Source organism: Dermacentor albipictus, chromosome 7 (assembly GCF_038994185.2).
Source record: "Dermacentor albipictus isolate Rhodes 1998 colony chromosome 7, USDA_Dalb.pri_finalv2, whole genome shotgun sequence".
Classification (NCBI taxonomy): domain Eukaryota; kingdom Metazoa; phylum Arthropoda; class Arachnida; order Ixodida; family Ixodidae; genus Dermacentor; species Dermacentor albipictus.
This window is the reverse complement of record NC_091827.1, coordinates 79736365-79760457: the sequence shown is the minus strand read 5'-3', so window position 1 is coordinate 79760457 and position 24093 is coordinate 79736365. Positions and strand designations below refer to the sequence as shown.

Below are 24093 nucleotides of genomic sequence, written 5' to 3'. Positions count from 1 at the left end.
ACCTCGGTTTCTAGCAAACTGCCGTCCTACACGAATGTCTTATTTAAATTTGGTACAAAACTTCAACGCCTTTTTTGGAATGTCATTCCCTTTCAAAATAAATTGGTGGCACGGTGTATTGTCTGAAAAGAAAACAAATATAGTGCAGCACAAATCTAATTGTGGGTTAACAAGAGCAGTGGAGAGGTAACATCACTACAAGGTAACTGAAGGAATACAATTATAGTGTTCGCAAACTGAGCGGCAAATAATTTCGACATTTGTGTTGCTTCGCACAGAGAGAGAGTGAGAAAGAGGGAGAGAAAGTATCTTTATTAGAAAAAACAGATTTTCGTTGGCGTGTACACAAATATTTATATTTCTTGCCTCCCAAAGCACATAAATAAACGACCTTTCAAGCTTCCAAAATGCGCCTGTCTCTCTTTTTTTACAACTGCATATCTGAGTGGTTTCGAGGCAGGGAGAACAGGAGAGAGTCAATGAATTCCACCTTTGCAGCGTTCTTTTTCCTGCCCATACGGCTGTGATGTGCCACGTTGCGCAAGTATGTGCTGACAGCTCGGGTCGTAGAGAACAATTCCATGTTTCTCGTACTTGTGGAACCATTTCAGACATTTCTTCAGTGGCGGCTTTGTGATGAAGTCATTCATAATTCTGAGGTCGTACCTGAGATTTTTGCCTGGAAAAAGAACAAAATTGGCTTAACTTTGACACAGACAACCGACGAAACTACAGCCCTTTCACATTATCTTAAAAAGGGCAGCTGCTCAAACTAGATTCATTTAATGTTAGATTTTATGTACAAAATTTCAAAACCAATATCTTATTTCAGCGTGCATGCAATGTATGAACGCATGCTTCTGTTCATAAAAACAAGGTTACGCATTCCCCAAAGCTCACAACTTCTGAATGAAAAACTCAGATCATCGTTTTTTTTTTCGGTGGACTCCACGAGCTTTATCTCGAAGAGACCACCTAGATTCTGGCTGTATGTACTACCCACGTTTTATTTATTATTGGTACCCCATCATGTTATGACACATTAACTGTATTGTTAACGTTTATGAATTACGCCTGAATAGTTGAAAGGGCACGATGTTGTATTTTATCAAATATTCAGGGAATTTATGGCAGCAAAACTCGATGCAGGCTCTCAAACGTCTTCTGAAGGATGAAACTCGTAAAACAAAGAGGGTTAATTTCAGTGTTGAAACTAAACCTAATACAGGCCTGCTTTGCATTTTGATGGCAGATTTAAAATTTTAGTGGTTATAATTATTTGTCTAGGAGGTCTGTTTTTATTCATACGTGTGAAACATTATTTCAGCAGGGGACAATAAAGAGCTTTGGTGTTGCTTTCCCAGACGCTCGGTGTGCTACTATAACAATTTATCAAGATGGATACCTTATATTTCAGAATGATGCAGCCATACAAGTGTAATGTATCGATTATTTGGCTCAACAGTGATTGGAACTGTATATGTAATGGTACCCTTACTTCTGATGACACCCAATTTCTTGTATTTTAAGACTGTTGCGTGATCTGATTGGAGACTTTTGTTACAGAGTCGTTTTACATATTACAGGGTCCCTGTTATTACGGACCATGTTACATATTACAGAGTCCACCTCTACTTCTCAATTTCCCAAATGTGCACTAGGCTATTTTTATGTCTTTGTAGATTTCAACTGCCGAAAGTGTACGTTGTATACCTCACCTTGACCTTTTTAGTTTTCCCCACTTTGCAAGTTAATTATATATAACATGAATATCTGGAATAACAAAATGCTAATAAACAATTGATAGTGTTTTATCTTATTTAATGTTACTGTAAAAATATTCGCTTTTTTATTGAATGTGAAGAAAAGAGCATTATTTTTTTCTCAGAAGCAAAAAAAAACACGAAGGAAAAATCCCAATATAGATATAATTTTTATTCTCTCTTTACCTGCCACCACCTGCGAATTTATAATTTTAGCCAACAAAAAAATCTGTTTTCGGAAAATATATTTAGATATCATCATATGTTCTTCGAAGACGAACGAACTCTTGTAATATACGCATAGGTATAATGTACTTTAGAATCTACACCTATATTGGTGGTAACTTGAGGCTAGAAAAATTCATCGAATGTGAAGTGTCATGTCACAATTTATGACATTTTTCTGCGAAGCCTACACACAAAATTAGCTCATTGATAAAACTTGATGAGAGTTATAAAAATAACTGTGTGTGAACCACAGCACTGCTACCTTCTCATCTTCAATTTAGGCGGTGCTTAGATGGAATCATCGTGCAGCTAAAATAAAAGGGCAACGGGGTCGTCTTGACAAGACTTTGGGCCCCATAACGTGAAACAATTCCAAGGCGTTTTTGTGTAATTTTGTAACCGCCTATGCAAGCATCGGACGCTGGCCCGCAGCGTTGCCTGAACAGCCGGATGAAATGGTCTCCTAGGTTATAGGAGGTTAATTTTCTTTGCTTTCGAAATAGAGAATATTACCTACACGGAGCGGTTTTTCGTTCTAATTGGCTGCCAGCAGGCGAGGAGTACGTCCAAGTGGACAGGGATTCGATTTGGCCGAGCCAGCACACTGAAAATAGATAACTGGATGAAGAGGGCGGTGCCAGCGTCTGCGATTGGTCCGCTTTCTCTTACTTAGCTCGCGGTGGCTGGTCGAAAATCACGGTGGCGTGCTACGGAAGGTTAAGAACGCCGAAAAAAGGATCCTCAGCAGAGTAGGCATAGCGAGGTTATACGCGTGCGGAGAGTGCCCAAAAAACGTTAGAGGGCCACACAAGAAGTTTTGTTGCACGCAAATAAATTCAAGCTTTCCGACAGGTGCTAGTAGCCAGTGCGTGAGCAATCGGCGGCAGCCATCTTTTATTCTATTTGAAGGGGGGTGGCCCTGCAGCTATTAAAAAAAATCAGTTTTGTTCGGCATATTATTGCGTCTGTTACGCGTACACGTGACTTTGACGCGTTGAGTTTTCGTTGTTTTGTGATGTCGCGTGGCAGGCAGGTGAAGTGGGTGAACCGTGAAATCTTTTGACCAATACCAGAGGGCTAATCGCGAAAAGGCGTCGAATCAGAAATAACCATTTTGCTTTTGTTCAGTCCAATCATGCATAATCAGGCTGTACACGTCATATGAGACGGGGAGCACTTCCGTCGAGTGACAAACAGCCGAAAGGGGGGGTGGCCAAAAATTTTTTTGACAAATCGCGGAGCGCTGATGGCTGAACTGGAACAGCAAAATTTCGAATATCTTTACGTTAGAGTGCCTCTTTCGTAGCAGAATTACCCCTGAAATATAACACGAGATTTTGAGAAACTGACAAATAAGGTTGGTTCGGCACATTTTGACAACTCGAATTTCGGAGGCTCTCTACATATTTTTTTCATCACAGAGTAGTGCGGTCGATTGCTTTATTTGGATTCGTATGTCTTACAAACGCGAGATAACAAATGCAACAGGTCTTTTCCTCAATAACGAAATCACTATTTGCAATCAAATGCTCCTATGATGAAGATTTAGGAACCTCTACAATCTTTAAATATATACCTAGTTTTGTTGTAATGCTCACACATGCACTGTACGGCTCGCGGTAGGGCATGGTAAGCAGGCTCACCAAAAGAAGACCTCCATTTACCATGAAGTCAAAAGACACTTGGTGAAATATTGCGGTAATTTCTTTGTGTAACCCTTGAGAGAATATGCAGCTGCAGCGAACCTTAGTGCATGGAAGTTCACGGCATGCTCCGTGGCGAAACGCACGAGCTGCGAGAACTAAAGTTGTAAACCGTAAAATGCTGCTTACAACTCCCTTATATTCAATATCCTTGTTTCGTTAGCAGGATCTTTATCACTGCCGATGTCATTGACATCGGCATCCCTTCTATTCCATCATGGCTTTGAAGACGTCGTCCATTGTCAGCATGATGTCGTCGTAGACCGGGACATATCCGGCGGCCGTAGCATCCGCTGACAATCTACGACAAGCCAGGTACTAGCTTAACGATTTCTGGGTCAACTTAGCAGGACTACTTTTGACACGGGCACAGTCGTCAAATGCGTCGCTAGCGCTGCCGTTAGCACGAAGCAAATACTTGATGCATCGTGGGGACGTATTCTAGCTCGATCACCTTAGGCGAGAGTCACCTCGGATATCGAGCTCGCGGCGATTGGCTGGTTGAACGAAACCGGACGAGCTGAGTCGTTGGTTGAGCACTACATAAGGCGAAGGCGATAGTATCGTCGAATGTATCATCCCACAATACCTCCCTTGGAGAAATCTGTGGAGGGTAGTGGTGTTTACGCTACGTGGCCTTTTGTTGTAAAGAAACAACTCAGCTGTTGGGAATGCCTAAATTTCTTTGTTGTACAGGCAAATTGTTTTTACTATTCTCCGTTGTAGTGGAGGCTACATATAAATGCAAGGAATCAGGCAGGAGCATCCGCGATCATTCCTTGTACCGATCAATTCGCTACAGAGGCATTGGATTTAAATGCGTTCGAATGCATCGTTTTCTCTGAAGTCAACTACCTCTTTCGAGACAAAAATACTAAGTGTGAAAAGAGTAAAGGGTAGGCTGCAACAATGCACCAGTTGCAATCTTGTGCGTGTGTTGCATGTGGAAAGAGTTGCGATAATATGACGTTTTACTAGTTATGCAAGTTAATCTAATCCTCCTTAAAGCAGTGTTGCATTGAAAGTTTCTTAAGGCGAGTATTTCTGTAAATATGCAGTTGATAGTAAATGGCAATGGTGTTATCGGTGATTTTGCTTTTTTTGGCTAGCAGCATTACCAAAATTTTGTTACAACTATGAGCAAAAGACCATTCCAACAACTTTGATACAGTGTTTGCGGCAATGCAATAAAATATTTCCTACTTGGTAGAAACTGGAATTACGGCTGGTAGTTATTCAATAACGACCTACCCTAACTAAATTCAACCGTTTTGTACGGGAACACGCTGGAATTACCAGTTGTTCAATAACACCTTACCTATCAGGCATTGAAATACGTTGTTGAACTACTCCTGACTGAAGAGAGCCAGGATTACATAAGAGCATAAAAAATTGCTTCGAGTGTCATTATTTTCAGATGCTAATATTTTCTTTTTATAAAGCGTAGCCAACGCAACTTATAACAAGCTCGTCGCGATTTAACTGAATGAGTAAACATGTAATTTATTCGCATGTCAGCCAAGAACTTTACAGAAGGATCTCAATTTTCTTGCCCATCCGCTCGTCCTGCCTGAAAGGATCTGCCGAGTGAAATATAACACTTTGTGCACACATCATTATAATTATACATATTATCATCACGATTATTAGTAATATGTTTGGAAACAACCGCACACACAGAGAGGAAAATGGCGAAGGAGCCGCCTGGCAACTGCCATAGAGAGGGGCCCAAAGCCTTCCTACTCTTCAGGAATAACGGATAATAGTGACGAACTATAATGCGCAACAAAGTACTAGAATGCCCATTCAGGAATTATAGCTTTGTAGCTTTGGCATCTACTGTACTGAACTCGGCAGCGCCTAAGAATCTGCTGAGTCATTTAAATTCCAGGAAGCGACGCAACACGCCGTGTGGATTTATAATTGTTTCCCGAAATATTGTATCAGCAAACAACTGCGTCTACCTGTTGAGTTTTCCTACAGCCTTCAATGAAACGTGCAATGGCACAACGCAGGGCAGTGTGATCTTTACTACTTTTTTCATAGGACGTGGTTCGATGGAAACTGGCGCCGATGGAAACGTCGGTGCCAGTTTGCACCAATCACTGAATGGGGTACATCGCATGGTTTCATGCTCCTGTTGTGGCCATGCGATCGATGAATTTCAAATTCGTATTCATGGTTTCACATTTTGTAGTCTACCTATCTTTGTAAAATGTTTTCTCTGAATGCTCGTGTATTCCCCCAGCCATGTTTGACGAATGTCCAGATTCTCTTCGACTCTTGTAGTCCAGGTAAACTGTCCCAATGTGTGACAGTTTTGGTTTTCATTTCCTTTTCACGCTGCGCCAAGCTTATTCAAATGGTGTAAGCACTTTTAACATTTCGCCAATAAGTTTATTATAATCACCCGCCTACACATCGTCAACGCTTCCTCTCGATGGCACATGAAGTAATATTGATCGGTATTTTGGCGGAGTTCCTCGTTACTGGCTTCGCATCATCTTTCAAACTTCGACCCACACGTACAAGAGGGACGTGATCACGCTAGTCAGAATTTTTGTACGCGTAATTCACGTAAAACAGAACGGCAAACAATGAATAAATGCTTACGCTAGCCGCTTTCTACAAGCATCAAAGCAGAATTACAATTTCGCAAAACATTTGTGCAGAGCACTTGTTTCTGCCCAACGAAATGTGTGTTTATATCAAAAACTTTTCGAAGGTAATGACCATACTCTCACTGCTTGCTGTGGCTTACCCAGACGTGAGTTTGTGGCTTACCCGTAAGCCACAAACTCACGTCTGTGGCTTACCCACAGACGTGCAGAATATCATCATCATCAGCAGCAGCAGCAGTAGCAGCAGCAGCAGCATGATGATGATGATGATGGTATTGTGCAGGTCTGTGGGTAAGCCACAGACAGCAGTGCGAGTATGGTCATTAACTTCCGAAGGCAGCCGCCGCCGCCGCTGCCAGCTTTATGTACACTGCAGGACGAAGGCCTCTTCCTGCGATACTGAATTCCAAGGCTCTTTCGTGGACCAATTCCAGCTAGCGCACGGGAATTTCCTAATTCCATCACCCCGCATCGTCTTCTGCCGTCTTTGACTGCGTTTCCCTTCTCTTGTCAGCCATTTTGTAACCGTAGTGGTCCGCCGGTTATCTAACGTACGCATACATGACCTGCCCAGCTCAATTTTCTTTTGTTAAAGTCAATTACAATATCGGATATACCCGTTTTCTCTCTGATCCAAACCGCTCTCCTTCTCTTAACGTTATGCGTAGCATTCTTCATTCCACCGCTCTTTACGCGGTCCTTAAGTTGTCCTCAAGCTTCTTTGTCAACCCAAGTTTCTGCCCGGTATGTGAACGCAGGTAAATTGCACTGGTTGTACATATTCCTTTTTAATGATAATGGCAAGATTCCGGTCAGGAGCTGATAATGTCTGCCGTATGCGATGGAACTTATTTTTGTTCTTTAAGTTTCCTTCTCGTGATCACAGTTCTCGGTGAGTAATTGTCCTAGGTGAGCGTACTCCTTGACAGCCTCTAGAGGCTGACTAGCGATACTGAAATCTTGTTCCCTTGGCCGGCTATTCATCATTACCTTGCTCTTCTGCATATTAACCTTCAACCACACTTTTGCACACTCTCTGTTGATGTCCTCTATCAATTCTTACAAGTTGTCTCCAGTGTAGCTGAACAGGACAATGCCATCTGCAAGCAGAAGGTTGCTGAGATATTTGCCGTTGGTCTTTACTCCTAAGCCTGCCCAATTTAATAGCTTGAATTGTCGAAGCTGTATACAATTTTTTCATCTTTTAAGAAGACCTCACTACCTCTTCCGACTTGAGGCGCCACTCTCGTACCTTCAAGATTCTTAAAACGCGCCATATTCTCCCCAAGTTTTATCGGCTAGAAAATGTGAGCAACGCCGTAAGTGTGGACGTATTTGCCTCTAACAACCTTTTTGTTTTTGTATGACGAGTTAACGGAGATGGCTCATTTTCAAGGCCCAGATGCCAACTGCGTGTGTCAGCAATGCTGCGCTGATAAGCGCTATTGTGAGGCACCAGCAGCCTGGCCACGATCTGCCTTGAGGGACGATCCCGTTTACAACGCCCATGACCAGAGCCCATGGTCCAGCCACCGCCTACGTGTTTTGAACGGCGACGTTACAGACAGCCGCGACGTGAGTCTGTCGTCACTGTAATGCCTTAGAGGTCTGGGCCCAACTTCAATGATAGTTGCAGGTCACCTATTTTCTAGAGCTGCGGGGCTCAGGGACACATCACGAGGTATTTCCCCCGTGGCTTACAGCATGTTCCGCGAGATTGTATATTCACCCCACATGCAAGAAGCTTCATACTGGCAATCATTTGTCCTTATCGTCAGCTACATCGAGAGTACACGCCAAGAAATGACTACCCAATATCTGACCGCAGCATGACTCCACCGCCATACTCGAACACGTCGATGATCGTCTCCGTATCACCGCTCACTTCCGTCGCCCCATCTGGGAAACTTGCTGATGCGAGCGATGGAGGTGAGGTCGCTGGATTGTCACTTTTTCAAATGCCTCAGTCTATTGCTATGTTAAAGAACAAAGTGCGTGTTTTTGTCGATGGTGTAAATACGGTGGCTTTGGTAGATACCGGTGCTTGCGTGTCTGTGATGTGTACTTGTTTCAAGAATCGCCTAGGACCAAAAGTGTTGTTTGCTTGGGACGGTAATGCCACGTTTCGGGGAGCTGGAGGTGAACTGTTAAGTCCTGTCGGAGTATGTTCAGTTGTCATGCCCGTTGGCGGAAATGCATTTAGAACTGTATTTACCTTACTCGAACGCGCCACGCATGACATATTCTTGGTATTGACTTTTTACGTTCGTGTGAAGCAACATTAGACTGCAGGGCTGGCGAAATTTCACTCAGCAGCGATATCAGGGCACCATCACTTGACGATGTTCGATCCGATTGTCAAGAAGTATTTTCCGTGTAGACTGATGTACTGTCGTGAGCTATATGAGCGGAAAGACGCGACGAACGCGTGGCAAATAGACTCGAAACACAGTTAGAGCGTTACGAGGATGGGGCGGTGGAAAACAGAGGGATAAGCGGGATGCTCTTCCTCTAACTTTTGGTACTTCCGCTGTGCCTGCTTTTTTTTTCGAAAGCGGTTGCTGGTGACATTTCACTTGCCACCGACATCACATAAGACGGTTGTGTGTCACGGTGACTTACGGCTGATCCATTTTTCTTTCGTGCTTTGTATATTTTTATTTCCGCGTTTAGCGCAAGCGCTTTCATTTATACCACAATAAACTTCGTATATACCTATATATACCTATATATACCTCGTATATCTACAATAGGCTTCGTATATACCTTATTGAGGCGAAAGCCTTTCTTGGCTTTCAGCAGACCTGACCGCCGGAGTGTCCGCTGAAGCGCCATCACGCAATATCAAGGGAGATAAAAGAAATATTAAGGAATGAAAAACGGTTGATAGTGCAAGTTAGTGACCGATAACGCTATAATAAAGATTGGTACAAGGCATTCATCACTGGTAATGACTAAGAATGACTACTAATGACTGGTAATGAGTACTAATGACTCCGAAATGACCTGCATGTCTAACAACGGCTTGTAATGACTGCAATTGATTAGAATTGAGTAGAAATGTCAAGTAATGAGTACTACTGGCTAAAATGACTACTAATGACCTGTAATGACTGGTAATGACTATCACATGAGCAATATGTCTGACGACAACTTGTAATGGCTACAATTGGTAAGCAATGACTAAAGGGATTAGTAATGACCAGTAATTACTCAAAATCACTGAAATGACTTGTAATGACTACTAATGACTACGAACTGACCAATGTGTCTAACGACAAATTGTAAAGACAACAATTCATTAAAAATGACTAAAGCACTTAGTAATGACCAGTGATGACTAATAATGCCTGAAATAACTTGTAATCAGTGCTGATGACTAAGATATGACGAACATGTCGAACGACGGCTTGTAGTAACCGCAATTGATTACAAATTACTAAAAATACGTAGTGGTGATTTGAGCAGTAATGACCAATAATCACAGAAATAACTGACTTGACTAGGAATGAATACAATATGACCAATATGTCTAACGACAACTTGAAATGGCTACAAGTTATTAGAAATGCCTAATGATGCTTAGTATTGACCAGTAATGACAAATAATGACTTAACGAGAGAAAAGGCGGTTAACCGAAGGGCCCGATATTTATTAACCATATCATAAGAAGCCAACAAACAAGGACAACACAAGGGAACTTGCTTTTATTTACTGATTGAAATAAAGAAATTTTTTAATCAATGAAACTTAAAGTTGAATAAAAGACAGCTTACCGCAGGTGGGGAACGATCCCACATTCTTCGCCTTACGCGTGTGATGCTTTACCAATTCAGCAACCGCCACTTTTTTTTATTTATTGTAATTCAGCAACCGATGCTGCCGTCTTCCCATCCACTTTCTGGGGTATTTATGTATTACTACTAGAACTAACCCTGGGAGTGATAGCCAGCGCCGCCACACGCAAGCCTTGGTGGCTCATGTGGAACACCCTTTCTGCCGCAAGCGTCGCGACTACGTGAAAAGACAGGCCACAATTATTTCTAAATTGTCGTCAATTTAGATACCCAAAGGCTAAGGTAACGGAATCGGAGTCACATCTGGCTTCTTTAGAAAGATATGTCCCGAAGATAGAGGAAATGCGAACAGCAATAGATAATATAACATAACAGCAGCAATGAGACCAAGATGCGATGTCCCTCGTTGTGAGGCAATTAGATGACCTTGAAAACTGGGAAAGGTGTGCGAATTTGGTCTTGGACGGATTGGAGGATTCCGCGGCCGCCAAGACAAGTGCTCAGGCTGAAGATTTGATTCTTAATTTCTGCCGCACAAAACTTCAGCTCACGTCCGTTAATATTGAGTGTGCCCACAGAATAGGGCCATATCATACAAATAAAATACGGCCAGTAATCAGCCGATTTGCTTCTTTTAAGACGCGACAGCAGATCTTGACGAAGGCGTATAACCTAAAGGGGGTGGCGTACATAATATTTGAAGATATTTCACGTGCAGACTGCGAAAAAAGAGAGAAACTTTGGGCATTTGCAAAAGGAAATAGGAAGGAGGGAGTGAAACCGGTTCTAAAATTTGATACCTTATACCTGGGTGATAAAGGATATCGAATGTAAAAGCCCAACTGGAGACGTAGTCGAAACGTGATCGTTGTCGCAATTTGCGGTGACGCATCAGCTCAGACCCCTAATCGTCAATTGTAGAAGCCTTAGAAATAAAGTTGATAATTTTCATTTACTAATAATTTCTGTTGAGCACGCAGCAACTGAATCATGGTTCGATTCTACCGTCCTCAATAGAGAACTGTTTCCTCTTTGTTATCACAGTTTTAGGCGGTACCATGAACCAAGGGGAGAAGGAGTATTCGTTCTTGTAAGATCCGACATGCCCTGTGTTCGACTTGATTCTGATTTGGAATGTGAATCTGTATTTTGCAAGTAGCGGGCCGAAAATTGTCAAAGTATTGTTATTGGACCTTATTACCGACCCCCTGGTGTTTTCAATCTCGCCGGTTTAAATTGGTGATCGGGCAATATGCTTGCTCATACGGCCACACGCAGTTTATATACAGCTTCCTTTGAGTTTGTCCACGAAAATATGCGTCATCTGTTCGTAAGAGACCCTTCGCGTAATGATGGCACTGGTAATGTGCTTGATCTGTTGTTTTGTGATGCACCAATCATTCTATTAAATGTACGTGTTTTGGCTGCTATAAGCGATCATAATGGTATTGTAGCCGTCATGATCTTTCGAAATATGTGTGTATCCAAAAAAACCTCCTAGAACTGTGTATGCTTATAATAAGGCTAACTATGGTGCACTAAAATTCGCGCTTGAATCTTATTTTCGTACTTTTGATACATTGGCCGATAAAATAAACGTGGTAGAGTTATGAGGTGTGCTTAAAAACAAGCTTTTGAACTGCGAGATGACTTTGCTCTCCTTCGAACTTGATAACTCAAGTAAGGTCGAAATTTTTGTTAATTGCTTTTCATGAGTATTTCAGTCTGCTCATTCAAACATTAGTGAGGTTAATAGTGTTGATTTTCCGGTCGAAGCCGTCAAAATGTCTGAGGTTGTGCTTTGTGTGACGGGCATCGAGCGATTATTACACTGTTTGACACCAACAAAAGCATGTGGTCCGGATGATATCTCTGCATCATTCCTTTTAAATTGTTCGAGCATATTATGTTTGTACTTCTGTCGCTAATTTCAAATTTCCTTAAATAACAGTATTGTTCCTGCTCGTTGGAAAGTAGCGCGAGTAGTGCCAATTCATAAGAGTGGACAGAGGGACCACGTTGAGAATTGCAGACCAGTATCCTTAACTAGCATCGTATGTAAGTTAATGGAACATATGATTTATAGCTGCATCATGTTTCATCTTAATAACAATATTCTTCTTCATCCTAGTCAGTATGGATTTTGGCAGGGCTTTTCGTTCATGACACAATTGGTTGCATTCACTCAAGAGCTAGTCTCCGCAGCCGACAAGAAACAAGTTGTTGACTGTATATTTCTGGATTTTAAAATGGTTTTTGATGTCCTTACGCATACTCTACTGATCGCTAAACTTCGACGTTACAAATTGAATGACAAAGTTATCGCATGGATTGCTGAGTATCTTCTCTCAAGACAGATGCCTGTGGCTCTAATGGATGTTCCTCTAAAATATTCCTGTGACTTCTTGCGATCCACAGGGATCAGTTTTAGGTCCACATTTATTTTTGTTTTTCAGTAATGACATCCACTTTGGGCATTACATTATTATTGAGAACGTTTGCAGATGGCTGTATAGAATGCAGGGTCATCAACAGTGAATTAGACCAACAAGCACTGCAAAATATTTTGGATTTGACTGCTACATGGTGTGAAATATGGAAAATGTTGCTGAATGTGAAAAAGAGTGTCCACGTTATCTTTATTAGGAAGCGCTCATACGACAGCATTCATTACATTACAAACTATGCTAGTCTTGAACAAGAGACAGGATATAAATATTTAGGTGTATTTGTTCTGCTGATCTTAGGTGGAACAGACTTGTTGCTCATGTTAGGAACAAGGCTGGAAGAGCATTGGGTTTCTTGAAACGCAATTTTAGTAGTTTGCCGCAGAAACTTAGGGAGCAGCTGTATTTCACACATGTCCGCAGTACACTGGAGTATGCCTGTGTATGCTGGGATCCATGTACTACAGAACTTGTAGATAAACTAGCAAAAGTGCAGAACAGGGCAGTTCGATTTGCCCTTGCCAAATCCTCAAAGCTTCTTCGACACCATGCTCCCGTTGTCTCCACCCGATGACCCTCCTGTGGGCCAGACTTTATGTCCTGCCAAAGAAGCCCGGTGACCTGCCCTGTTCTATACTCTCTCCTCTGAAGATGTTGTCAAGTCGCGTTATCACGCCGGACATTTGCTCGTCACATGTGTGCCTGGTGAATTTGTTGTCTGTCTGGAAAAATGGGCTTTACACAAAAGTTCTGTCACAATATACCGGCCCATACGTCATACGATACGCTTGACTCACAGGACATAGGTCATGGCAAGAGTGACTTCGCACAGTCATCACCCGCATAAAACAAAAGTCGTGCACGTCGTGGGACTCAAACTGCTTCACCATCTGGCTATGTAACTCACTCGGCGAGCTTCGTCTTCCACCCAAGAAACTGTCATGCTGCACGACATATCTGAAGGAAGTGAATGTAGAGGTGTGCGCGGGGAGCTTGTCTTTGCCTGTTGACCTTATATAACCGTGATGCCCCTTGCACTACGCTAGCCACCTATCATATTGCAAGTAAATCCATCCTATCCTTAGCAATATCATGCAAAACATACAATATAATTACAATTGCACTTCAGTTGGTAGAACTACCAAACAGAAATACTTCTGAAAAAGGAGCTGCAATGGTCTCAAAGAATCAAAAAGGACCGTTAATGAGAGTAACGCACCACAAACATTCGTCGTGGTCATAACCACTGCACAGCTGTTGTCATCGCTCATAAAGAGCAGATCCTCTTGAAAGTTGAATAGAGGTTCTGGAACTGAATACATCGTTTGTTGAGAGAAGGAATTCTTTAAATACAACATTAGTTCATTGCTTTACTAATTTGATGAACAGAAGCTTCATTAGCAATAAAATAGCATTACGTCAACGTGGACATTGATTCCGTTTTATCACAGTTTACACTCCCTAAAAGAACTTTCAAATCTTTTCCAACAATAGAGTGGAAATGATTTTGTACGTGGAGCGATCGTGGAACAAAAACACTGCAATTTTGGGTGCCTAATAAGTATGATGTCCTCGTTGACCTATGAATATGCAGAAGAGGGGGGAGATACGATAATCTGTAGAAAAAACCGTCATAACTGGGATTTTACTCCAGGCTGTTTACGTTTATTGGGCGCTATGGAACTGAGAAAATGCAGAAGAAAGTCAAATGTAGTGCCTAATAAACGACAACATGGATTTTGCTAGCGGATGCAAGTATTTAGTGCATGGAAGCGAAAGCATCAATTGGGAGCATTTTTCAGAATTAGTCTGTCACAAACCACCCCGTCACCACGCGAAAATACAAGTCAACTACAGAACATACCTGCAGTTTTCACATCCATGTGGTTTTTCCGGTGCTGATCGAATATTCCATGCAATGATCTAGATACCCTGCAAGTAAACGGAGCGGGAATATTCATTCATATATCTTTCATTCTTACGCTATTACTTGTGGCCTCGGTTGTAGCACGATCGTGTGAAGTTTACCGACATTCTTTCCATTGTGATCACCACATCAACTAAACACCTTAATTTGGTGGGCCCAGTGGTGCTGTATATCCATATTGGTTCTTTCGTAGAAAATAACTGAAACAAAAACGAAAGTATTTTCATCAGAGCCATATAGACAACGAAAAAAAGATGGTTGAAATACTTGTATGCAATGCTTCGATACAGAATGACCACTGTGGTGTGGCCGCTGTCTGCATCTGCGTGACCCACAAAGCTTCACACAATTTGGCGACTGTCAAAGCAGCGTTAGTGCAGTATTATAGTCATTTATGAAGGCAATGGAAGGAATCACGGCAACTCAGCAACCCGCAAATATCATCCGGGTGAAAGACGTGTCGGGGAACACTGAACAAATCAAATCAACTTGCAATTACGTTTCGGTTTTTATGCCATAGGCTTGTGCCTAAATTTGATTGTGATCTAACATTTCAAAGAAGGCGGTCGCGTTCTCGGGAAGCAAAACTTTCCTAAATTTACGACTCCTCAGACCAGTTTTTGACGTCATGTCTTGTAAAACAGGACATTATTCCAATAGACCAGAGCCCATTGATGATATTTATTAGGAATCTAGTCCAAGCCCAACTATCCAGCTTCCAACTGCACATTGCAGGAGGAGCATGAGTTTGATCCTCAGATTTGGTTTTGTGGCTTTCTTCCTGCAGAGCACTATTTGCTCTGGCTGGGTGGTGTAAAACAAACTCGTGCCTGTCTTATGCCGCTGCTTCGAAGTGCCGAGATAAAGCAAAAAAGACAGAAGGTTATCGAAGCAATGTCACCCTGCTGTAAAACATGCGCTCGTAACGTAACCGCTTTCGTTAAAATCCGCTCGCAACCGATTGTTTATCACAAAGTAACAATTTAAGTATATTTTATTTCCGCAGTGGCCTAATATAGGAATGCTCGAAGATGCATACGAGTAGGCAGTGCATTAAACATATTTACTTTGAATTCAAAAACTACCTATTTGGCATCGTCGAGTATCAAAACTAAGCAAATACTTTCCAACAGAATGTCAAATTTCGGTTACTCTGTTCCACCTGCTTGTATCGCACAATATCAGTAGTAAAACAACCCCAATGTCTTCTAAGCAACGAAGAGCCAAACCGGATAATGCATGCTTTGTTTTCGGTTTCGCGGTCGAAGGGTGGCGCTAGCTAGTACTCCTGCGGTTGCATCTTGTACACATATAAAAATATTCGGGAAAGTGCACGTGGGCACAGCCATTACCGTAGCAAAACTGATAGCGCAATGCGTCCGTAGTGCGGCAGTTTTAGGTTCCAATTCCACATGCAGCAAAATGTATTTCCTCCACTTTCATTTACCTGTACCTTATAATTTCTACCTACCATTCAATAACTGCAATAAAATTATGCAATTCTTTCATTTTCCTAATATGTGAGGGCTTAATATGGCGGTTAGTAAATATCTCGGCTCCAGATTGCCCGTGTTGTCTTCCATTTTTTGACAAACGGTCATGTTAGCTTCTTGTATGCCAGTAAAGTTTTTCTTTGGTCTAGTCATACAGCCATGTTATGTTTTATTGCAACGAGTGTCATTTTCTCTGTAAAGGGCCCTTTATTATTTCCAAGCTAGAGAAATGCTTCATCTTTTTCCCTACACATTGTGATATTTTTTCAACACCAATTGATTACGTGTTTCTGCAAAGCTAGTGACACAGCACTTCTAATTTTTCGAAAGTTTGCATGGACCAAGGTGTATAGAAGTTGATTGGCTATTCGTGCAGTTATTTTATTGAAAACGATAGCAATCTTGAGCTTCAAACTGATCCAAATTGTATGTGGCGGTTGGCGGACTATTTGTCAGTAATTAGTATGAGCGTGTTGCCTAATACACAGAAATAAATGTTCATGTTCGCGATATATGCGTCGGCGTTACACTATTCCATTTGATTCACTCGAGTTATTTGCTCTTAACTGTGAAAGGGGCCAAGAAGGAAAGCCGTTCCATTACGGCTTGAAAAAAATCTTGGTCCCCTTGGCAATGACGGCGACAAAGCAACACAGGCCAGAAGGATAAAAAGTGAAGAATAATATTAACATAAAATTTTTACGAGCAACACGGGGAAAAGTTAATAGAACAGAAATAACACATTCGACACCGGTACTTTTTTGATGAAACCGTGATAGAGTTTCTCGACAGGGTGTTTTGTTTATGAAATAGATATGGGGTATGTATTAGCATTATTGGCAAGTAAGTTGATAAAACAACGCCTTCAGTCGCGGAAGTTTAGATCTAGAACATCTATTTCTGCTTTGTTGTGTACATTCAGCAGTCGAGGCAGCTTATTTCTGAATATCTGCAATCTGTAATTCGTGTGACATTTTCAAACTTTCCCTATGTCAATCTTTCTTTCGGTATGGGCAGAGTTGCCTAATAATTCTAGGTTAGATATATATAAAAACGGCAAACGATTTTCCTAATGCCGAGTTTTTGCTCCGTTTATATTTGCGCAGGACTTAATATGGGTACATTTTAGTTACTGGAACGACCTTCAGGTTTTTGAAGAGTTGTTCAGTATAATGAAAGGTTGGCAGATAACTAATGATTCTTAAAATATTTTTTTTTGCATTCCTAAAGGACTTGTAAGGTTTTTCTCGGCCCTTGTGCACCAAAATAAATGTCAAGAATAATTTACGTAGGACTAAAATAAGGAATAGTAAATAGCAAGTTTGGCAGACATTGGTAAGACAACAATTTGGTAAGACGTAACAATAACGTTTAAGTACGCCGGTACGGAACATAATTTCTTCAAAGTATTATTTACTTGGCCATCCCGCTTGCAACGTCTTAGAGAAGCATACTTCCTTGTGGTACCAAGAATGCTTCCTCGGGGCACGCCCGAGACTTTTGCTTTTTTACTAGATAATAGGTGCCTTACCTGTACAAACTGTTTCCTTTAAAAGCGATAACTGATTAACATATTAGGTGCGCGTCCTTCAATAACATAATGGTGTAGTTTAATAAAAAGAATACAGGAATTGATGGTATTGAATGATTGAGTAAAATCAACAAAAATGCCCAGAGCAAGGTTCTTGTCCTCCTAAGTATTCCAATATATATTTTGTTTGATAAAGAAGTGCGAGTTCTGTAGACCAATGCGTTGCGAAGCCCTACTGCGATTTTTTTTATTATGAAATATTTATCGCAAACAGGGGAAAGTTTTTTGTAAACAATTTTTCCAAACGCTTAGAAAATACGGGCAGTATTGACATCGGACGTTAGTTCGAGACATGTTGCCTATAGCCATTTATTTACAGAGCGGAATCACTCAAGTCACTTGCACTTTCGACGGATAAATGGTCATTGATAGACAAACGTTGAAAACGCACGTTGCTATAGGTCTTGTAAAGTCAGTCACTTATTTAAATTTGCGAACACAAAGCGAACTCCGTGTTTTCGGTTCTAAGAAAACTGTATTCTTATCAGCTGTACCAAAACTGTTGCTTTCTTCCGAATGGCCTGCGATTACATTTATGCTAACAAAGAATTCCTTAATTGCTTTACCATTGCATAACTGCGAGTCGGCCTAGTTGGAACAGATTTATTGTTAAAAACACTCTGTGCGCAATACAAACAGGGCCGAAGAAAAGGAGTGACACAAGGACTAGCGCTTTCTAACTACTGGTTCTATTTTAGAAGAACCATCTGCCTAAATACTCACCGATCTGTGCGATCCAGTCAACAGAACACGCCGATAGCGCATATAGCAACACTTTTTGGGAAGCGCTGATTCACGACATTTTATCAACTATGAACAATTTTCATTTACAAACAAGTTCTCTAAGACTGCAAAAAGAGGCAGACACATTGCCATATGGGGGATAGAAAAATGATGCAAAAATGACATTCTTTGCCTGTGCGCACAGAATTTAATAAATATCAGTAAGAACAGAACATTTCACTAGTAAACTAGCTTTCAAAGAGCTTTCTGCACGAAAAAATACGCAGCCACCTGCGATGCAGCGCTTGGTTCTACAAACAAAATTCGTTAGAGGCGTATTTGATCCTAGATGCGCATAAGATGCGCTATCGCACAGCAACTAAAACTCACGCCTGTACTACAAAGAAAAATTTGCAGTCCGTATTCAGTAGCATGCTCGGAAGTGCCGCGACATCTGTTTTCACTTGCGAGTGGTATTTTACCTCCGAAAAAAGTCCTAAGTGAACCGCCGACCCATGACGTTGTATGGGCCGATTTCGATAGTCGTTTCTTGCTCTTCACGCGATGGATATGCAATGTTTTCTTAGTGCAGTGATACTTTTCAGTCAACATGTCTGTCTAGACATATATCTTCGTCAGAGAAGCGCAGGCTAGTGCTGGCAGCCTTCGGCTATGCACATATACCTGTGTTTATGACGCGTAACATTGGCGGTCATAGCTTCTTGTGCTAGTATTGTAGACATGACAAAATTGTTTATTTAAGTACACGGACGCGAAAGCTGAAATATATAGTGATTTATCCTTGTTAGTCTTCTTGATTCCTGAGCCTAGACGCGCCCATAGCGTGAAGGCGGACTCGGCGGATACGCTAGGACTAAGCTTCGGCGGAGACCAATCTCGGCGCGGGTAGCTGGGGAAGCTAAAATGTGTGTATTTTAGCCTCGGAACATTTCTAGTACAATAGGGAAAGTAGAAGCGCACGAATCACCTCAGCTTTGTTATCAGTGCGATAATATCAGTCAGTGATAGGCTTCGAACTCGGGGTCCGTGAGTGAAACTTCAGTTTCAAGACTGTTGTGCAAACTTGGCATGACCAACTTCTTAGTGCGCTCGCGTATTTCAGTTTATGGAATGTGATCACCATCTAATGACGGCTACGAATTCACTGTTAGGCGCCTGACGCGCCTGCATGTATTCGAATTGTTCAGAACCTTGTCGGCGCTTTTATACCAAGACCCTTTTCTAATCAGACGGCGTGCATGACGCGACCCACGGCGTACATTCATTGATACCTGCGCATTAGCGATTACGCTGGGATGTATGAAGGCTCGTGTATGAATATGTTTTACTAGAACCGTAGATCAAATTTCTACTGCCAACGACTGTGCTCGCCGAGGTCATCGTGCCTTTAGTGAAACGTTGTTTTCTCGGCGCAATGCGGCCCGTCACAATGTAGGATTCACAACTTGCAGTTGTGACTTCCTCTCGTTCTTCATCGTCATTGGAAGGTGATATTATAAGGTGCTGACTTGCCATGAAACAGTTGCATCCTCCAAGCAAGTCATAGTCGTTTGCAATGATGCAGTTTGCTCCACCTCCCTCAATGACGTTGCTTTTGCATTGCCGGCCTCGTTAGAAAGCCGAGTAAAAGAAAACATTACGTTGAACTTAACTGAACAATTATGTTTTAGAATAAAAACAAGATCATCTCTGGCAGCACAACTGCGCAGCTCGTGCAAGGGAGAAATTGACCGACATGGTGAAATAGCTTGGCGCCGCCTCTTTGGGGGGATGCTACCTCTCCGATGAAATCTGCACTACCCGATTCGCTGAAAACATCGGAGGGTGAGGAGACATGGAAATTGCGTCAGCTGGTTTGTTTTGTCAGAGAAATTCAAGTTCAGGAGCAGAATTGGAAACGTACTCTGGGAGTGTTGTAAGGAGCAAAGTTCATATTCTGCGCACATAAAACAATAATATACACAATCGCGAATACTCAACCCAGCGAACTCCACCTAATGTTTTTCTTTAGTGTCCTTTTAGGTACCTATTAGGGCAGATATTTCATGGCCTAACGTAAGCCCGTATTTTTCGTCAATACGGGAAATTTTTTTCGAAGTTCACCTCACCTGTAACTTGTCGCGAGCGTTTTCGTCTTTCAATCTACCTGGATATAAAACAAAGACGTACTTTAATCTACAAAGTGCCTCTGCTATGTGCGACAGCGACAAACTCATTAGAAGTGCTCGCAAGAAAATCACCGGTATCTAGCTGCCACTTGCTTTCTTTCTCACTTCTTCGACAAGACAATCTTTTCTCCAAGATACCGGCAATTCTTTCTGGGATGCAGAACAGCGGCACTGTTCGTTTTTGCTAATTTTACAGGCTCTTTTCTTTACGGTTGTGAGGTAACCAAATATAGATTTGATTGTATCGCTTTTTTGACTAGAGCACCCTGATGCCATGTGTTCGCTGCAGGGACATTTCGCCATACTTTAGCGTTCTCTTTTGTGTGTTCTTTAGAGAATGGGATTTTAGTTACATTAATATATCCGCAGACACCTAATGCATCCTCTGAATTGTAATACAGATGAAAGCCAGGTTTCATACACCACCTACCATGTTTTTGTATATGCCTCCTAATTACACTCTCTCAACTCTTTTATTTCACCTGCAATGAATGGCCAAATAAATAAACGTAATGGATATTATCGCGCATGCCGTGAGTTGTACTTGCTTAATATCTTCATAAAGATGCAACTTGCACGCATCATATGGATGCCAGACGTAGTCTTGTTCACAACTGAAGCTTCATGCTAAGCCGGCACAAACTCAGAGGTGAACCACGTGCATTCGAGTGCCTGCTGATGTTTCCTTACATCGAAATATTCTAAGCAGTAGTACCAAAAGGAATAACAAAATGGTGGTTTAGAAGATAGTAGCCAATCGCAAAGCCACAACTTGCAAAATAAAATTGCACTGGATAACTCAGCCACGTTACAAAAAGCGTACCTTCAGGCCTTCGTTGGGAAAGGTGCAACGCCGCTATTGACATTGTCAGAAGATAGGTAGTCCACTGTGATATGCAGACGATAAGCTCTATTAGATGATATGAGCCATTGTAAGAACTTGTTACAGTTGTAGTAAACGAAGTTTACTATCATTTAAAAGAAGTGCTGATTATACTTTAGCACTCTAAAAAGCACACATGCTTTTGAGTAGCACATTTTCGGGCTGCAGTGACGGTGCAAATTCCTACAGCAGAAAAACTGCGAGTAAAGAAATAGAATACTTTGTTTTGGGTGAACTTGTAAAAGGTGACACTCAAACTACCACCATTGCCAGGGGTGCATTCTTAGGTCGTTCAAGTTTGATCGGCATGTCTGGTGCCTCGGCTGTTGATGCATTTCACATCGAACGTTCGAGAATATTCCTTGCTGCATACTTACCTTGTAGAAAGTACACCGCTGTTCGCGGGAGGCATGCAATGGGATTACAGACAAGATCTTTTCGCTATCGATTCGGCGACGACATTCCAGAAGGTTCACGCATGTAGGCCCGTCTTGGGACCCATTGTAACTGTGGTTAGCCACTGGATAGCTGTCCTCGGAAGAGGAGAAACAATGCGCGCGTGCCATTATCTAATAGTGTCTTAATCCTCTAAGCTACCTTTTGAACTCTGTCGCACTTTGGGCACCCGGCGATTGCAAAATATTTGGTGTGTTAAGTGACACGCTTTAATTATCGATATTATGCTTACTGAATGTGCAACGGCATGCAGCCTTCCCCTTAGGCGACTTGATTGCATACGCATAGGGAATTATAATTTCACTTTCAGCATTACCACTTGATGGGTTACAAATTAGAATTGTTTTTTTTTATGCTGGATTGCGCAGAAGGATGATCTTGCTGGAAAGTGAGTAGTTGTACGTGCCTTTACTCCCCTTTATTTGTCTATTTTGTCGATATACCCAGATATAGTGTAGTGTCGTTTTGCTGCTTAATACAGAGATTATCTAGCGAATATATCGCAGACCTCGCAGAGGTCTGTGATATATTCGCAGACCTATAGACCTATATTATAGACCTATACACCTACATTCGCAGACCGATATATCGCAGACCTACTTATTTGCCAGGTTCCATAAAATTGGCAGACTTCGAAACATAGCTTAGATAAATTAGAAACTTATAGATATTGTCACGCCAGTATTGCTTTTCCCACTTCTCAATGGGCATAGTCATACAGCGTTTCAAGAGATCCCGCCATAACAACACAATGTTTTTTTCCTCTCGGTGCACCCAAGTGAGGAGTGTTTCTGAAAAGGCATTGATGATATTGGTATAAGAACTCTCGCATGATTATTTAGGCATAGATGCCAATGTAGCAACGTATGTGCGCTTTGACAATAAGAAAATTACCTTTCTGATGCTTGAGGCCCTTCTTCCACAACTCCAGCAGTTGCATTCCAGCCCAGTCAAACAAGCGGCGTATAGAAGAGCCATAAAAAGCAGCTTTCCCGCCATGTCTTTCCTATGAGCACAATCTACTGGGTTACGCTGAACATAAAACTCCCGCAAACCAAGCTTAAGAATAAGAGCTTTGTACTAGACAATGGGCATGGAGGTTGGCAAGAGCATTCACAGGTGAACAGCGCCGCAGTTACTTATTGTACTGTCGTTGCTCAACGTGCTGGCCCGCGATTGTTTATTTTGCAGCGATAAAATGCAGCTACAGGTGCTTTAAAAGGTTGCATGCATAGGTTTAGACTTTTGAAGGGGACTGCTAAACCTAAACGAGGTACTCATAATCAGAAATGTTCTTCAATTGACCCTTGTAGTTCACCTACGCAGACTAAGGTTAGCCTTGCGATGCTTGCTGTAGTGGATATAGAGCGAGTATTATCTGAAACGCCTCGTTTGATATCACTTCCATATCATCAGCAGCAGCAGCCTTTTTTGTGCCCACTACAGCACGATGTCCTCTCCCTGAGATCTCCTGTCACCCCTGTCCTGCGCCAACCGATTACAACAACTAGTGTAGGCGAATTTCCTAATTTCATCGCCCCATCTAGTCTTCTGCCGTGCTCGACTATCCGGTTCCCTTCTCTTGGTGCCCATTCTCTAACCCTAATGGTTCGACAGTTATTTAACCTACGCATTACGTAACCAGCCCAGCTACATTTTGTCTCTTGAATTCAATTACCATATCATGGTTACAAAAAAAGACTGAAATAAAATGAAACAGCCGGCACTCCCGCCGGGCATATGCTGGGCATCGCGAGCTTTTCTTAGTTTCAGTAGCAGGAAATATATTAACGAACATCAAGCAAGAAAACAAAGAATCAGCACATTTCGCTACCATTGACAAGAAGCTAGTCAGGGAGATAAGATCCCTTATTTGCTCAACGTTTCGCACAGCTTGGAGAAGCTCAGCAATAAAGTAAATCTTAAAGCTGTTTTTATTCTGCTCAGGAGAAATTATCAGTATTCTGCAGATGTGCGAATACTCGCTCGGCATGACAAAATATTTGCACTACTAGCCATACGAGGGCGGTTTGTAGCATGCACAGTGGGTGTGGTTTCCATGGTTCCCTTTACTTGCGAAAAGAAGTACTTTGGCTAAACTAGCACATGTGTGTATGAGTGACTGAAAGAGCATTTTCGCATTGTTCCCACAGCTGTTCAACGTCATCTTGGAATTCGCTGTAGAGGCTGTCGTTGTGTTGCATGATAAATGTTTCATAATTCCTAAACACCAAGAACAGCTTACCTGTGAGATTATGAATGCGGACAAGA

The 24093-nt window shown here is 41.9% G+C and overlaps 1 protein-coding gene across 2 annotated transcripts; it reads right to left on the bottom strand.

The window, feature by feature from the left end:
* Positions 1–297: 297 nt before the first annotated feature.
* On the bottom strand, positions 298–22847 carry LOC135898993 (uncharacterized). 2 transcript variants are annotated; one of them, XM_065428248.2, is made up of 5 exons: positions 22717–22847; positions 14551–14687; positions 14425–14492; positions 13780–13872; positions 298–679 (listed from the first exon to the last, which is right to left on the bottom strand). In XM_065428248.2, the coding sequence occupies exons 1-5, from the start codon at positions 22819–22821 to the stop codon at positions 477–479; spliced, it is 606 nt and encodes a 201-aa protein (XP_065284320.2). In that variant the 5' UTR covers positions 22822–22847; the 3' UTR covers positions 298–476. The 2 variants fall into 2 exon arrangements, with proteins under 2 accessions (XP_065284320.2, XP_070377435.1); XM_070521334.1 differs by lacking the exon at positions 13780–13872.
* Between the last annotated feature and the right edge of the window lie 1246 nt (positions 22848–24093).

Bases quoted from the DNA above. Each gene is read 5' to 3' on its own strand.
- LOC135898993 (XM_065428248.2), bottom strand. From the start codon at position 22,821: ATGGCGGGAAAGCTGCTTTTTATGGCTCTTCTATACGCCGCTTGTTTG. The intron at 13,873-14,424 runs GTATGTTCTGTA...CGATGTATTCAG, and splicing joins CATGGATGTGAAAACTGCAG to TTCCAGAACCTCTATTCAAC. The intron at 680-13,779 runs GTGCGTTACTCT...TTCTTTTTCCAG, and splicing joins GACCACGACGAATGTTTGTG to GCAAAAATCTCAGGTACGAC.